Source organism: Pholcus phalangioides, unplaced genomic scaffold, assembly GCF_987345545.1.
Source record: "Pholcus phalangioides strain wild (caught in Gottingen) unplaced genomic scaffold, Ppha-v1.0 ptg000001l_1, whole genome shotgun sequence".
Lineage (NCBI taxonomy): Eukaryota > Metazoa > Arthropoda > Arachnida > Araneae > Pholcidae > Pholcus > Pholcus phalangioides.
In genome coordinates, this window is record NW_028301594.1 from 3,191,496 (window position 1) to 3,206,664 (window position 15,169).

Consider the following 15,169-nt stretch of genomic DNA (forward strand, 5'->3'; position numbering starts at 1 on the left):
GACCGCAAAAGGCTTACAATTCATTTTTACTTCCCCCGCTGCCGACGAAAAAAATTACACGTGTACTCACTTACCCACCTTTTCCTATATTTGACATCCATATTTTTTAATAGGAATTTTTTTCTCAGTCATCTCGTTGTGCAGATTGCCTGTCGTGGCATAATGGCCTTTGTCCGGAGTAACATAAATCTCTTCCTTATCCTCTATTTTGTATAACGGAGGTGGTTTTAATGTTTAGACTCGGCTGTGTATATTCATGTAAGTAAAACACACTTCAAATTCTTTTTCATCATATAGGCCGTTGGAATAGTGTTCAACCTGAGTGATTCCATATTAGGACTGACGATTTTGGCTTGGGGCAACTGTCTACTAGGCAAGTATTTGACAGCGTGGCTTATTTTTCGACTAAAAATTACATAATTTTTTGGTGCTGAAAAACGCACTAGAAAAATTTCAGATTAATAAAGTTTCTCATTTTTCTACACGCAAAAAATAATTTATGAATTTTCTTTTAATTTCTCAACAGATTTCTTGTCGAACTTGGCAGTTGCAAAGAAAGGTTTTCCCAGGATGGGAATCGCTGCATGTTTTGGAGCTCCATTCCTGAGTATCCTTGATAATGCTTATGTGTATACTTAACTGGAAATTTTTGTGTTGTTGTCTATGTATGCACAATGTGTATGGGAAAGTTCTGTTATCTGAAATAAATGTGCTAACCAAGAGAGCTACAATTATGTACATGAGTTATCGATACACCAAAGTGAGGAAGGGGTATGAGTGCTACACCATACTCTCGAAATACTTTCTCTCGAAGAGAAAGAATTCTCGCCTAATCCCATCCATAGTAAATTTTCCTATGGCAATATTTACCTGAAAATATAAGAAAAACTAATATAAAGAAAATACAGTAAACATCTGTTTTTCGGTCACCGGCGGGACAAACATAAATCGTGAATAAAAGAGGAATGACCGTTTATTAGGGGTTTGAAATGCTTTTATTATAGAACGGGAAATTATTGTTTTACCGAGAAAGAGGGTGGATTTCATTTGAGGGATACCCGTTAAGAGAGATTTTAGTGTACAAACGAGGGTGCGCTCGTTAGTGGCCACAAATAATGAATTTACTAGAAAAGCTTTCAAAGTCATCTCGTATTCAAAAAAGAAGTGATTAACCTTTTGCCTGCTGGAACAGTCAGGGAAGTGCTTCTGTTTCTGCGGAACAAAAAACAAATGATCCTTTTTTTTTCTTTTTTCTTTCGTGAAATGTAGATGGCAATCAAACTCAGATGTCGCAAATTCAGTACAATCATTAAAGAAAGGGATTGTGGAAAGACATAACCCCTGGGTTCGTACCAATACCTTCTAAAGCTTGCTCTAGAAGGTGTTGGTTCGTACCCACCGTCGCTGACAGGAGGCTAACACTCCACCACCACACCATTCTGTGTACCAGCCCATACAATACAAGCCAATGCGTCAGAAAATAGAAAAAAATAAGTATTACGTGTGCCACCTCCCCGTTTCAAGAGAGAATTTTATCTTGAAGGAAAAAAAACCCAACTTTTTTTTTATATCTTTCCATCAAGAGTGAGAGATCATGAATCATCAGCGATGATTGAGCAGACCACCACGGTCATCATCCATTGATGATGGGAGCGCTGAAAGGGTTTATTGCCTTAAGATGATGTACTGTGTCTGTGGATGCCCTAGCAGAACCACAGGGGTCACAGCCGCCGGCTTCATCGCATAGACCGCGCGCATAACTTCATAACTTACTTAACTTACATAGCTATAGCTCTCTCGTTGTTAATGGGGTATTTTCAGAATCCAGATGTGAAGGGACTTTTCTCCCTGTTCACCCAAAGTAGTTAACTTTGCTTCGTTTAATGCATTACCACTACTACAGGGTGTTCCAAAATTCATGCATATTATAGTTTATTAATTTTTTAAAATGAATATGGCCATTCAACAAAAAATAACAGATTAAACTTATGAATTGAAACATTGCCTTTAATAAATGTAAAAAAAAAAAAACTTACTTGGAATAAGAATTTAGGCTGTTCATGAACAATAAATATGGGTTGTAATGGAACAATAACGAAATTTCTGACTATTTTAAAAATATGGCATACTGAAATAATTCACATACGATAGATGAACTCAGATTAACATCATTAATGCGACAACAAACGCTAATTATCGCAGACATTGTAACGTTCCGAGCAACCTGGTAAAACAAATGCACGTTTGTGTCCGTGAATAAGGCCAACATTTCAAAGTTGTTTTAAACTTTTATTAAAGGTAATGTTTCAATTCATAAGTTTAATCTGTTATTTTCTGTTATATAGTTCATATATAGAAAAAAAATATTTATACGAACATTCATTAAGAAAAACATGATGTGCGTGAATTTTGTAACACCCCGTATATTCATTTACACTTTGGGAGATTTTTCTAGTTGTTGTTGTTGTTGTTCCTTGACAGATTTTTCTTTCTAGCTCTTCTACTAGGTGTTGGTGTCCCGTGTTTGATTACTCTTGCTGGAAGCGAAGGGCCTATTATGTTTGTAAGTATCGCAAATATGACCGACATGATCCTTAGTTGTAGAATATTTGGTTACAACAGCATGTTTATAGAACGATACCTCAAGAGATAATACTTTCCTTATTGCATATTAAAATCTACAAACTAGTAAACTAGTGACCTTGAGGTATCTAATACAATCTGGATGACATCCGACTCGATCTCGATTATTTTGAACGGTATTGTATAGTTCACAACCTGAGTTTAAAATTGCTCTAATCACAACAATATTTCGCTCAAACTTAAAGCATTTTTCTTACTGATAGCCTAATGTCAAATTCATTGTCAAGGCTTGGAGAGCGTCCTAATGACTAAATGCTTCGGAAACTTGGTATTTCAGTTTATCATACCTATTGGATAGAGATTTCCGATAGAGAAAAAGTTCGAATTCATATCACTAGGTAAACATTTAGCTCTCAAGAACAAAAACTTCAATTTACGCTTCAAAAAGTGTCGTATTGTAAATGTTGCAGAAAAACTAGTTGGCCATCTCTTTCTATGGGACACCCTCAAATCAAAACTTCTAATGATGTATCGTAATACCCTACTTGAATCGGCTTGTTGACAAGCCATGAATATGCCTTTTAAATCACCTGACGATACTGGGTGCATTCGCAAAAAGTTCATAACGAAATAATTTAAACGCTCGCATATCTCAGGAAGTGTTCAGAATAGATCAGTGTTTTTTGATGTCTTCGTTTAGATCGTGTTACACAAATCAAATGATATATACCCCCCTCTAGTTTTTATACCTCTTCCGCGGTCTGGGCACAAGGCTCACGGTCCTCTTTTGAAATGAAATCGTTTTACGCTATATAGCGTAAAACGATTTCGTGAACCTCTCGAAGTATATATTTCGAGAGGTTCACACCGCCAATAGAAGCACATGGTGTCGTCTGATGAGCATTTTTTTAGACAAATCCAATGATGCTACTCTGGTTTTGATATATCTTGAGGTCTGGACATTAGGCTTACGGCCCGTTTTCTCAACGATTCTATTTTTACGCTATATCTCGAGCTGTTCGCAACGTAAACGGATGACATTGGTATCGTATGCCAGTAACAAATGCGATAAGAACATAATTCCATTATGTCGGTACCTACCATGCGATTTAGGGCCCAAAAACGTATTCACGTCCAAACTTGCGGCCGTGTCTGTGACACAGTATATAACAATTTTTCTCGCAGTCCCTTGAAACGGAATAAGACAGATGACAGCAACAGCGAGAACACGAAACAAACGCAACTCCGTCAACATAAAAAATAGGTTATGGTCACACACACACACACGCTCTCGCGCGTGTTCCGGCATGTACCAATTCATTAGAAATCTCGCAGAAGAATGTTAACGAGTTGCATGAACAGTCAGTTAATTAGTAGTGGTAATTCCTTGAAACAGTGCCATCGTGTTTCAAGGGACTACCACTACTAATTAACTAACTGTTCATGCAACTCGTACACATTCTTCTAGAATTCGTAATAGGACTGAGATACAACGCTTCACCAAAAAAAAGAAAGTGATTTCCTCTATTCCGAGAACTTTAAATGGATTTATCAAATCGGCAGACTTCGTGGATATTATGCCGAGGTGAGTTCAGGAAGAAAAGTTAGTTCTCTCCTCCAGAACACTTTTCTTCTTGAGTTCACCTCGGTCTAATAACCAGAAAGCCTCTTGATTTGAAAGTACTCTCTCTCTCTCTATGGGCAAAGAAAGAACAATTTCTTTAAACGGATTGCTTTATCCTCTCCCATTTTGAAGCTCGAAACGTGTTCAAAAGGAATTGAACTAAATTTACGATAAATCGTCACCTGGTGACAAAAAAGTGAACTTTTTCTTTCAGAAATTTCTACCCCATGATGTGAATTGACTACATACCAAGTTTTAGAAATAAATCGATCATTAGAACACTTTCCGGAAGCCTCGAAATGAATAGACTTATTTTATAATCACTATATGTACAGGGTAGATGCTATCGACCAACCAATAATTACACACGTGATTCCTTATGAAAAACTGATACCGAAAAGAGTGTTTTCAGTTTTTTGATTCAGCTAATATTTTTTTTATGGAGTTATAACCCTTCAAAAATGACGTCATTTTTCAAAAATTAGTACTGAATTTTGACAAAAAAAGTGTTGATTTTGGAAAACAATTTTTCCAATAGATTTCATTTGGCTAACGCTTTATAAATCTGGTGATAAATTTTCCAATATAGTGGGGTGAAGGTAACACACGCAATAACGAGGTTAACATCACTCTACGAAGAAGAAAAAGCGCCAATCATGAAAGAAAATAACTGAACTTGGCTTCTAATAGGGTTGAATATTTCAGTTCATTTCCAATTCGCGGTAACCGCTGCATCGGGAAATTTTCTTTTTCCGTTGGGTGTTTGGCTCATAACTTACCGTTAGAAAACTGACACGTCACATAATGTAGAAACGTTACAGCTCCCTTAATATTCGTCCGATCCTAAAATGGAACAAAAACTTTTCTACGTTAGGTTTTCGCAAGGAATTACGTGTGTGATTATTAGACGGTCGATATTATCCACCCTGTATAGACAAAACAATATATATATACCACACAAATGGTGCACCAGGGAAGTTACACGTGATATCATATTCATGTGTTCCATCATAATTTACTAAATTTCTAATTAATAATTTAATAGTCATAATATACTGAATAATATTTCTTAAAAAAATCACCCTTGTCTAGAAATATATCCACGAAAAGCGATAACGTCCGTAATGAAGTCGACATAGACGAAGCTATGTTCTATCGCAAACAAATATTTCTCTGGATATTCGGAGTATTTACATGTGTGTGTACACACAGTATTATATATATATATATATATATGTTTATATATAAATTATCCCAATAATATTGATCTGTCTTTGTCACAGCTGCGCTACTCGAGGCTGACGTCGATATTATTCGGGACTCTGGCGCTGAGCTTGCTGTCTACTCTAACGGCCATGTCTATACTGCGGTTCCAAGTGAAAAGGCAATACGGAATTTATCTCATATGTCTATACCTCACTTTCTTATTGATTGCGGTCCTGGCTGAAACTTCCGTATTTTGAAAGGGCTATTGAAAAGTGCGTTGTAAATAAAGTTGTCTTATATGAGGGAGAGTTTGAAAAAATATTGTAAAACAAATTTTTTTGCAACATCGAAGCATTTGGAGTGAGAAAAAAAGGGCTTCTGACTCCCACTTTGGCGCGATTTTATTTTTATAAATGAACATTAATGTCCGTCTATGTTTTATTCTAATTCGCATCACATGAGGACACGAATCGATTCGTTTTTAATATGTTATAATTGTTTGTGTTCATATATATTTTTTTGAATATATTTTACGAAAATTAAATGAAATATCTGCCAAATTTTTCTACTTTCAATTTTTATTTAGTTTTCTATTGTTTTCCGAAAATCATCGTGTAAAAACTGATGAACATGCCTAATTCAAATGCCACCGGGTACTTCAGTGGTTTCAATGTGCCCGTTGCACGATTTTTCAGTTGAATTTGAGTAACCAGCAACACACATGCACACACACACAGAGTAAATTAAGAAGGAAAATGTGAAATACAGTTTGAAAGTGAAATATAGTTTGAAATATATTTGAAAGAGAGGTACTTTTGAACTTTCTTGCGTATGTTTAGAGGTAGAAACACCTCCTACGCGTTTCTAGGGGTGCGTTGCCTTCTTATTCATTTCTAGGATACTTAACACACAGTTTCTACTCATTACTTGGGTAAGCAATGCACGCTTTTTTTTGCACTTCTACGAGTATTTTACGCACACTACACGTATATAACCCAAGCTTTTTTTTACGAATTTCTAAAAGTATATATACGTAACGCACATTATATATACATTTTTAGGAGTAAACATGATTTCGCATTTCCAGCAAGTACATCAAACATAAAAGTTGGGAACCACTTGATTACTTTAACAAATAAAAATTGTTTCCCAGAAGTACAGTCAGTATTGTTCATAATGACCACACGTTATTGCGATCATTCCATTATAATGGTCGATACGATAAGTTTGGAATTTTTTCCTATTCATCCAATGTTATATTCATCTAATATAAAGACCTATAAAGTCTATTCAATTCAATACAACGTCCGGAATCAGCTCTGCACCTCCTATTTTTTGCAAAGAAATGTATAAAATCCGTGTTTTGTGTGTCTTTCGTTTGTCGAAACTGTGTTTGACTTTGAACCTAGATATTGGAGAATTCGGTGCATAAGTCTATGCGTGTCATTAAAGTCAAATTGAAATTTTTTAACTAGGCGAAGCTGAGCTCAACTGTACAGGATAGAGATAAGAGATCTCTGACCCAAAATCATTTTTTCGATACGTCAATAATGGATGTAAGGGGACAGTTGGCCCCCTCTCGATAGGAGGCTCAAAAGTAGAGAGCAATGTAGGCATGTGTAGTGCTTTCAATGACTTTTTCGCGTCGGTTTTTAATGGAGATAATGATATTCGATATACGGGTGTTGCATGGGGGTAATAAAACGCTCAACGATATTCAAGTGGAAGACGTGGAGGTCCTAAATCTTCTAAGAAATGTATGTGCAAGCAAAGCACCAGGACCAGATGATATCTATCCCAGGGTTCTCAGGGAAGGTGCTAATGAATTGTTGGGGCCAGTCGCACAGATATACAGGAGTAGTGTTGCTGAGGGTATCGTCCCGAGAGATTGGAAACTGGCTAACGTTGTTCCGATATTTAAGAAGGGTAGTAGAGAAGTGGTGTCTAATTATCGTCCAGTGAGTTTGACGAGCTCCCTCTCGAAAATTTTGGAAATTATCATCAAAAGGCAGTTTGTGAAGTGGATAGACGAGAATAATGTATTGTCGGATAATCAGCATGGGTTCAGGAAGGGGAAGTCATGTGTAACTAACCTCCTTTGCTTCTATGATTACGTGACTAAGGCTTTGGGTAAGAGCAAAAATGTCGACGTTGTTTACCTTGATTTCCAGAAGGCGTTCGATCGGGTCCAACATGGCAAACTCTTGAAGCGTTTACACGAGATTGGAATAGGGGGCAACTTGCTGAATTGGATAGAATCGTGGTTAAGAGATAGGTCGCAACGAGTTATGGTGAACGGGGAATTCTCTGGTTGGACAGACGTCACAAGTGGAGTTCCTCAGGGAAGTGTCCTTGGCCCCATACTTTTTTCACTTTTTATCGATAAACTCGATCAGGGTATCGATGGAATTACTAGCAAATTCGCAGATGATGTGAAGCTAATGGGGGTAATCGGGAATGAAAGCGATAGGGAGTTGCTCCAGACCAACTTAAACAAGATTGCAGCATGGGCAAATGAATGGAGCATGACGTTTAGCGTAGATAAGTGCATGGTCGCTCATTTTGGTTCGAACAACCCACGGTTCTCTTACGAGTTGAATGGTGTCACTATCCCGGATGCAACTAGAGTCACCGATTTGGGAATTCTCATTGACGAGCGACTTAAGTTTTCTGAACATTGTTCAGCGGTTGTCAAAAAATCGAATAGAATGCTTGGTCTCATTTTCAAAAAGGTCTCTTCGCGTTCTCCTAAAGTCATTCTTCCGCTTTTTCGAGGCTTAGTTCGTCCTGGACTGGAGTATGCTGTAAGGTTTTGGAGACCATACCTACAGAGGGACATAGACTTGGTTGAAGGGGTGCAGAGAAGAGCTACGCGTGTCCTTATTGGCACACAGGGCTTGAGTTATGAAGAAAGACTTCATTTTTTGAATATGTTTACATTGGATGAACGCAGGTGTCGAGGAGATATGATCGAAGTGTTCAAAATTTTCAATGGGATGGATAGGATGGACCATGAACTTTTAGTACACCGCCAATCGACTGCTTTTACAAGGGGACACCAGTATCGATTGGTGAGGGACAATGCAAGGTTATGGTGTCGCAGGGAATTTTTCTCCAATAGGGTTGTTAATAAATGGAATAGCTTACCCCCGGAGGTAGTAAATTGTAACACAATTGACACGTTTAAAAAGAAATACGATAAACATGTTGGGGTAAATCGAGAAGCTATCCATTCTTAGAATAAGACAACCATAAGTATTCTTTATGGGCATTGTATAATATTTTATCATGTGTATATACTGTTTGTAATTTGTGTTAATTGCATTTTTAATTGGGTTGCTGTATTTTTGAAACATATGACAACCATATTTTTATGGGCATCTTTTTATCAGCCACCTCGTTGGGCATTTTGCCTGTTGTGGCGTTGTATTTGTATTTGTATTTGTATAAGAGAATACGGGAAAAAATGACCCTTCAGAACAACCGTGGGCCCCCCTCCCTGTCCCCCTAGGGGATATAAACTAGTTCGTCTCAGGAGACGTGGGCCACGGTAGAAAATGGCCCGAAAAAATTACAGCAAGGGAGCAGTTGACGAAAAAACTTTGAAAAAATGTGTTTGGTGCCTCGCAAAACATATAAGGCTGCCATTGCGTGCTAATTTCTAAGTTTCATCATAAATACTCGAACAACTCTTTGTGTAACTTGTATGTATAAATTGACCTTGACGAGACAAACAGATACTTGAAAAAAAAATGTCGGAGACCATGCGGTGCGTGTTTTGACCAGTACGTCCGTGTCTCATAATCCCCAGAGTGAAGATACAATGATCTCATAAGTTTTTAATCCACGATAATCTCGTGCTATCATAACATCCTCGTAAGCTTTTGCATTTATACCACCATCATGCGATCGGTATTTAGCTTGGGGTCAGTTACACGCAATCTTGGCTCCACCCTAAAATATTACAGGTTACTTAGTTGGACTCTCGCGTTGATGGACGTGAGGACGGTCTTTTGTTGGCCGCTAAAAAAGTTTTTCGTCCGATATGTTCCTTGGGTGTGGCCACATGTCCGCAATTATATGCTTGAGAGGAAAAACTATCATCTCCTGGTGCTTTTGCGAGAGAACCGATAGGTTTTCAGGTTTTTTTCTTCAGCCTGGGAATTTCTTGCTGAGCTGTTTTTTCATCAATCATAAGTCGACGCATCTTCCCTGATTGCGATGAAATATTCATGGACTATAAGAAAAGAACAAAGAAATAAAATAATTTAGACTGTTGTTGTCTCTCTCACGGTAGCCATAATAAAAAAAAAGTACCAACGTCCTCATGGCATAAAAATTGGTGATGCTATTATTCAGTGATACGCGGGAAAAGCACTAAACAAGCTTCTTAACGATTTTAAGGAGTCTCATACATTTTAACATGGCAAAAAACTATGCTCTAGTAGAAATATCATTAAAAATAACATTTAACCATTCACTTCTTTCAAATTTTTTTACACGATTTTGATTACATATCTTATTCTATGCGAGTATCAAGTTTCACATAAATTTAATACCTAATTTTTTTTTGCAAATTTTTGAAAAAATGCATTAAAGACAGCTTGGGCGCATGATATTATTTTTAATGATATTTCTATTACATCATGGTTTTTTGAAAATGTTAAAAGGTATAGACCCCTTTAACATCAAGAAAACAGAATATTAATGGGAAGATTTCTAGTTTCGAAGACTCATGTGTCGTATAATAAGTGTGTGGACAAATTCGTGGTTTACGCTACCTGTTTTCCATGCAAACCATCCCAAGATGGTCTTTCTACGGCCGTCTGTTTGCCTTCTATGAAATGAAGTTAGGCTGCTGCATAAGGCGGAAGACTGTTACGATGACCATTTCTGAAATTTCAATAGAAATAATTATTTTAAATATTAATTAATAATTAATGATTTTATATAGATGGCGTAGCTCGGGGATGCACAATCTTTTGAGTCCGCGAGCCAGTTATGCAGTAATTTTGCCGCTCCCGAACCAAAAACTTTTATCTATAGAGTGACCATATAACCGGTATTTTATAGGATGTTCCCGTAATATTGATCGTCTGAACTTTTTAATAAAATGTATCGTTTTTCCCATCATTTTCAATGAGACAGTTGAATTTTCGAAATCAGGAATTGATATTATTTTCACGATGACACTTGTGACAATTTTTTTGGCTGAATGAATGAACGCCAGAAATCTGCCACCGGATTCATCTCGTTGCCGAGATCTCTTCCACGCCAGCGTCTCGTGGCAGAGTCTGGAACAGAACAATTTTTTGGCTGCAAAGAACCATCAAGGCTATACTGCACCAAGCAATGATCAAGCAATAATTGACAGAATTACTTGCTTCAAATAATCTTTCTTGCCAACCTTACTTACTTATGACAGATTTTTTTTTTTTTTTTGCTGTAATTGGCGACTGTGAAGGAGTAAAAATTGCTTTTGCCACATTTAGCGTTTTGCTCTTTTTTTTTGGCTCTAATGACAACTTTACTTGCCTTGACAGTTTTTTTTTTGGCGTGCTCGAATTGCGTTGTGGTAAGATGCAAGTCTACCTTCGTGACGGTTGCCGTCACGGTCCCAGGTTCAAACCCAAGGGAGGAAATCAATGAGATATTTTTCCTAACGAGATTGAGGCGACCACCGATAGATAGCACTTTCATATTTCCAACCCATTTCATTAATGGCAGTAAATCGCAATATAGCGAGACGGCAGAGTGGTGTTTGGTGAAGTAGTAGCTTTTTTTTGGCAATAAACTGACACGTTTATTTTGATTCGACAACTTTTTTTTTGCGATACTTGGTGATATTCCTCACTGATCCCGATTTCTCGTATTTTTATGGAGGAAAAACGGCCAGCCTAGCCTTTTATTGTCCATTCATATTTTTCTATCAGAACGCCTTTTACTGGCCGAATGAAAACTCTTGCCTGGCCGCGGGTTGTCCACCCGTGGCGTAGCCTATAGAGGAGAGTTTAAAATGTATATGCTTTTTTACAAAAACATGACAAAAAATTCTTTCCATTCCTTTAGAATTCATTATTGATGAATACAATTTTCAAACGTAAATTATACGCCACAGCGGAGTGTACGATAATTTCTCTTAAGTAGTGAAATTTGCATGTGCAGGAAAATACCGTAATTCTTGCTGCAGTGGCTACTTGAAGCCAGGGGTTTTTAACTTTTCTGGTACCGCGGGTGGCTAAAAAAAAACCAAAAAAAAAACCAGTTCCCTTAAGCCCGGGGGCCAGTCATACAGCTGCATCTCGATTCACACAGTGGCGTACTAACACCGGGTCCTAGAAATTATTAAAAGAAATATTTTCAGAATTTTTGGCAGAAATATTTTCAGAATTTTTGGAAGAAATATTTTCAGAATTTTTGGAAGAAATATTTTCGAAATTTTTAAATTAAATATTTTTAGAATTTTTAAATTAATATTTTTAGAATTTTTAAATCAAATATTTTTAGAACTTTTAAAAGAAATATTTTTTTCAGAAGTTTTGAAAGAAATATTTTTTTCAGAAATTTTGAAAGAAATATTTTTAGAATTTTAAAAAAAGAAATGTAATTAATATACAAATTAATTTACATTAATTAATTGGAAATTCACATATATTACAAGGAAAACATGCTAAATTGATGTCCAATTTTTTGAAACTTCGAAAATGTATTATTTAATCAGCAGTCATCATATATAAAAAACTACGATTCGGTCACGAATCGCAAGAGCGATCAAAAATGGGTTTTAATACCACAATATGACTTGGCCCTCATGGTCCACACATTTTTTTTTGTAAACAATTTTTAAAAGATTGAAGAGACCCCTTGTTTAAATTGACCTTGACCTTTATTCTTTAACATTACGCTAAAGTTTCACGCAGAAGAACGGGGGTTAATCGAAGTAATAACTGGTAAGTTAATAATGCGGAAAACTGTAATATATTAATAAGTGATTATATTCTATCGGTCTCAAAGAGGGGGAAAAAATCAGTCAAATATGTTCAAAGGATTTTTAACAAAAATCCCTCGATCGATGCAACATTAAGTTGAATAATTATGGATAACTTTACGCCGAAAATAATTAGCCGTAATTTTATTACGAGAAGATACGGCAGTCATTTTAATAACAACTTCCTCTCGATTCGGTTAAAAAAATGTCGTCATAAAAGGGGTTATTACTCTCTTTTAAAAGTTAGTGCGGGAAAATTTGTTATCAGAAAGTTATTAAAAGATAAATGAAGTAAAAAAAAAAAATGTATGCTGGGATTGGCGGTCGCCATGAATCTCTCAAAGAGAATGATTTTGCATGCATACACGGACGTATACAAAGTTTCAGTTTGATAAAATTTGTTGAAAATATGTATAGGCTCTATAGCTAATGTCAGTTTTATCAGTTTACAAGCTGAAATTCCGGAAATTACAATTTCCTTTACCTTCGAGGCGTTTTCCCACAAAACTTCAAAAAAGATTTTTCCTCCTTTTTTCTTGTATAGATTTTACGTAAAAATTCCCGAATATTTCAGAAAATGCGGTACCCGGATGTTCTCCCATGAGGCTTCAGAATTTCTATCCCATTGTCAAGTTGGAAAATTGTGGGAATACTTCTTCGATAATTTCATGATCAATTTTTTGAGGAAGAATTAATGAAGGTACTCGACTGAAATAGTTTTATTTCAAAATTTTTGTATGTATACTCAAATTTTTTTTTGCTCCAAACGGATTTCTTAAATAAGAAAAGCAACGAAAATTGGAACGAATTTTTTTTTTTTTGGTTCGTGAATAGTTTAAAATTCAAAAAATAAAAAATTGATGGAATTGAGATATTAGAGTGCGGTTTGCGAAAAGTTATTCTCATGTGAATGTGGGGGGGAATAGTTGAAATTTCTGTTAGTAGAGAGTACTGCACGGAAAGAAATCACCGGAAATATGTGAGTCGGAGTTACAAAATGCAGGCTATAAGGGGCCGTTCAAGTATTACGTAAGCAAATTTTTAGCCGTTTTTGACACCCCCCCCCCCTTGTCCGCAAAATTTCGTCATCAGCTCTGCCGTCTGAATCCTAACACATATTGGTGGGATCAGAGACGTACATGGGGGGGGGGGGCATAGGGTTGTTCGTACACCCTCCCGCGATCAAAAATTTATTTTTTTTAATGCAAAAAATAATTTAATTGAAATTTTAGAGGAAAATACTTTTATATATTATTATAATCAATTTCTGTTAATTTCAATGCCATTTTGAAGGCTATGAACTCAAAATTCATGGACAGAGTTCCAGAACACTTAAGCAATTCGTGATACATTTAGAGATCCCTTGAGTGACATGTGACCTAGTTTTAGAGCTCTTAAGTGGCCCTTGTAGTTCTACATCACTCAAGTTACCCGCGGCAAATTCTCAGATTATTTACGTGATGCGTGGCACAGTTCCAGAACACTTAAGAGGCCCGGACACATTTCCAGATACGGCACTTATCAATAGGGGGGATGTTACTTCAAGTGCCCGCAAACTATCGAAAGGTTTTTTCTCGTTTTTGGCGCACCGAGTAAGATGCCATTAAAAATATTTCATACTTTCATAAAGGGTGGTTGATGACGTAATCATTATCCAAACCCCCCCCCCCCCTATCATCAAAAGTCAGCAAATCGGAAACCCCCTTCCCCCAATCGCTGATGACGTAATACTTGAACGGCCCCTAACACGTCATTTCTAAATTTTCCTGTTGCTCGCACTTATATGAGGTTTTCATTGTGATTTTGACATTGGCGAAGAAAGCACACTTGATGAAGTTATTTTACCACAACAAGAGCTGATGTTTTACGAACATTCTGGACACAAGAAATGTTCACGCCCAATTATAAGTATCAGCGACTTTCTTTCGGGCAGTACTCTCTATCGACAAAAATTTTAAACTTAAATTTTTTTCTGTACGAAAAAAAAAAAAAAAATTCTCTCTTCGTGTGAGAATTAACTTTTTCGCAAACCGAATTCAAACGTGCCTATTCATTATATTTCTATGAATTTTTAAAGTATTTACGAATTTATGGGACACCCTGCATATCCATAAAAAAAAACAAATTTTTAAAATAAGTTTTTGGCATTTAAAAAAAATTTAATCTGAAATTATTTTTTCTGAGTTAAGTGAACGAATCTAATTTCGTCATTTTTTTGTAAAACTCCCTAAATATGATTTCAGGTGGAAAATAAAATTATTTACTTTTTTTAAATTTTTACATCGATATAGATGATGTTAATGCAAACCAAAACTAATGAAAAACCATCCGTGTACAAATTTCTGTCAGATCTTGAAATCGAAAACCTTTAAAACACGAGATTTTTGAATCATTTGAATCTGAACTCAAGTATATAATCGGTTTCCATACTTGCCTTGATGATATTTGTTTTGTTGTAAACCAGTGATTCCTAAATCTGGGCCCTGGAAACCAAAGGGGCTCCCTGATGAAAATCAACAAAAGAACCACAGAAAGCTGGGAAAAGTGAGTGTAAGTGCGAAGAACTGAAGCAAATGAATGGAAATATATTGTATATATTTCCAGTATTATATATATTGTATGCATATAATATAAAAGTATTGCCAAAAGACAATGATTATTTGATTATTATTTTATTATTTTGATTATTTAATTTAACCATCAGAAACACCAAAATAAGTCCTCGTGTTAATTTTTATACTGTCGAAATTCTGAAATTATGGATTTGG

The 15,169-nt window shown here is 36.1% G+C and overlaps 1 protein-coding gene across 4 annotated transcripts in view; it reads left to right on the forward strand.

The window, feature by feature from the left end:
* Window positions 1–5,968, forward strand: part of LOC149089689 (mitochondrial sodium/calcium exchanger protein-like) — a 73,202-nt gene extending 67,234 nt beyond the window's left edge. For all 4 annotated transcript variants that reach the window (XM_089237783.1, XM_089237613.1, XM_089237698.1 and 1 more), the window contains 4 exons: window positions 298–373; window positions 527–607; window positions 2,496–2,563; window positions 5,491–5,968. In XM_089237783.1, coding sequence (XP_089093909.1) covers window positions 298–373; window positions 527–607; window positions 2,496–2,563; window positions 5,491–5,670 — 405 coding nt within the window. In that variant the 3' untranslated portion in view covers window positions 5,671–5,968. The remainder of the gene's footprint in view (window positions 1–297; window positions 374–526; window positions 608–2,495; window positions 2,564–5,490) is intronic.
* The last annotated feature ends 9,201 nt before the right edge of the window (window positions 5,969–15,169 follow it).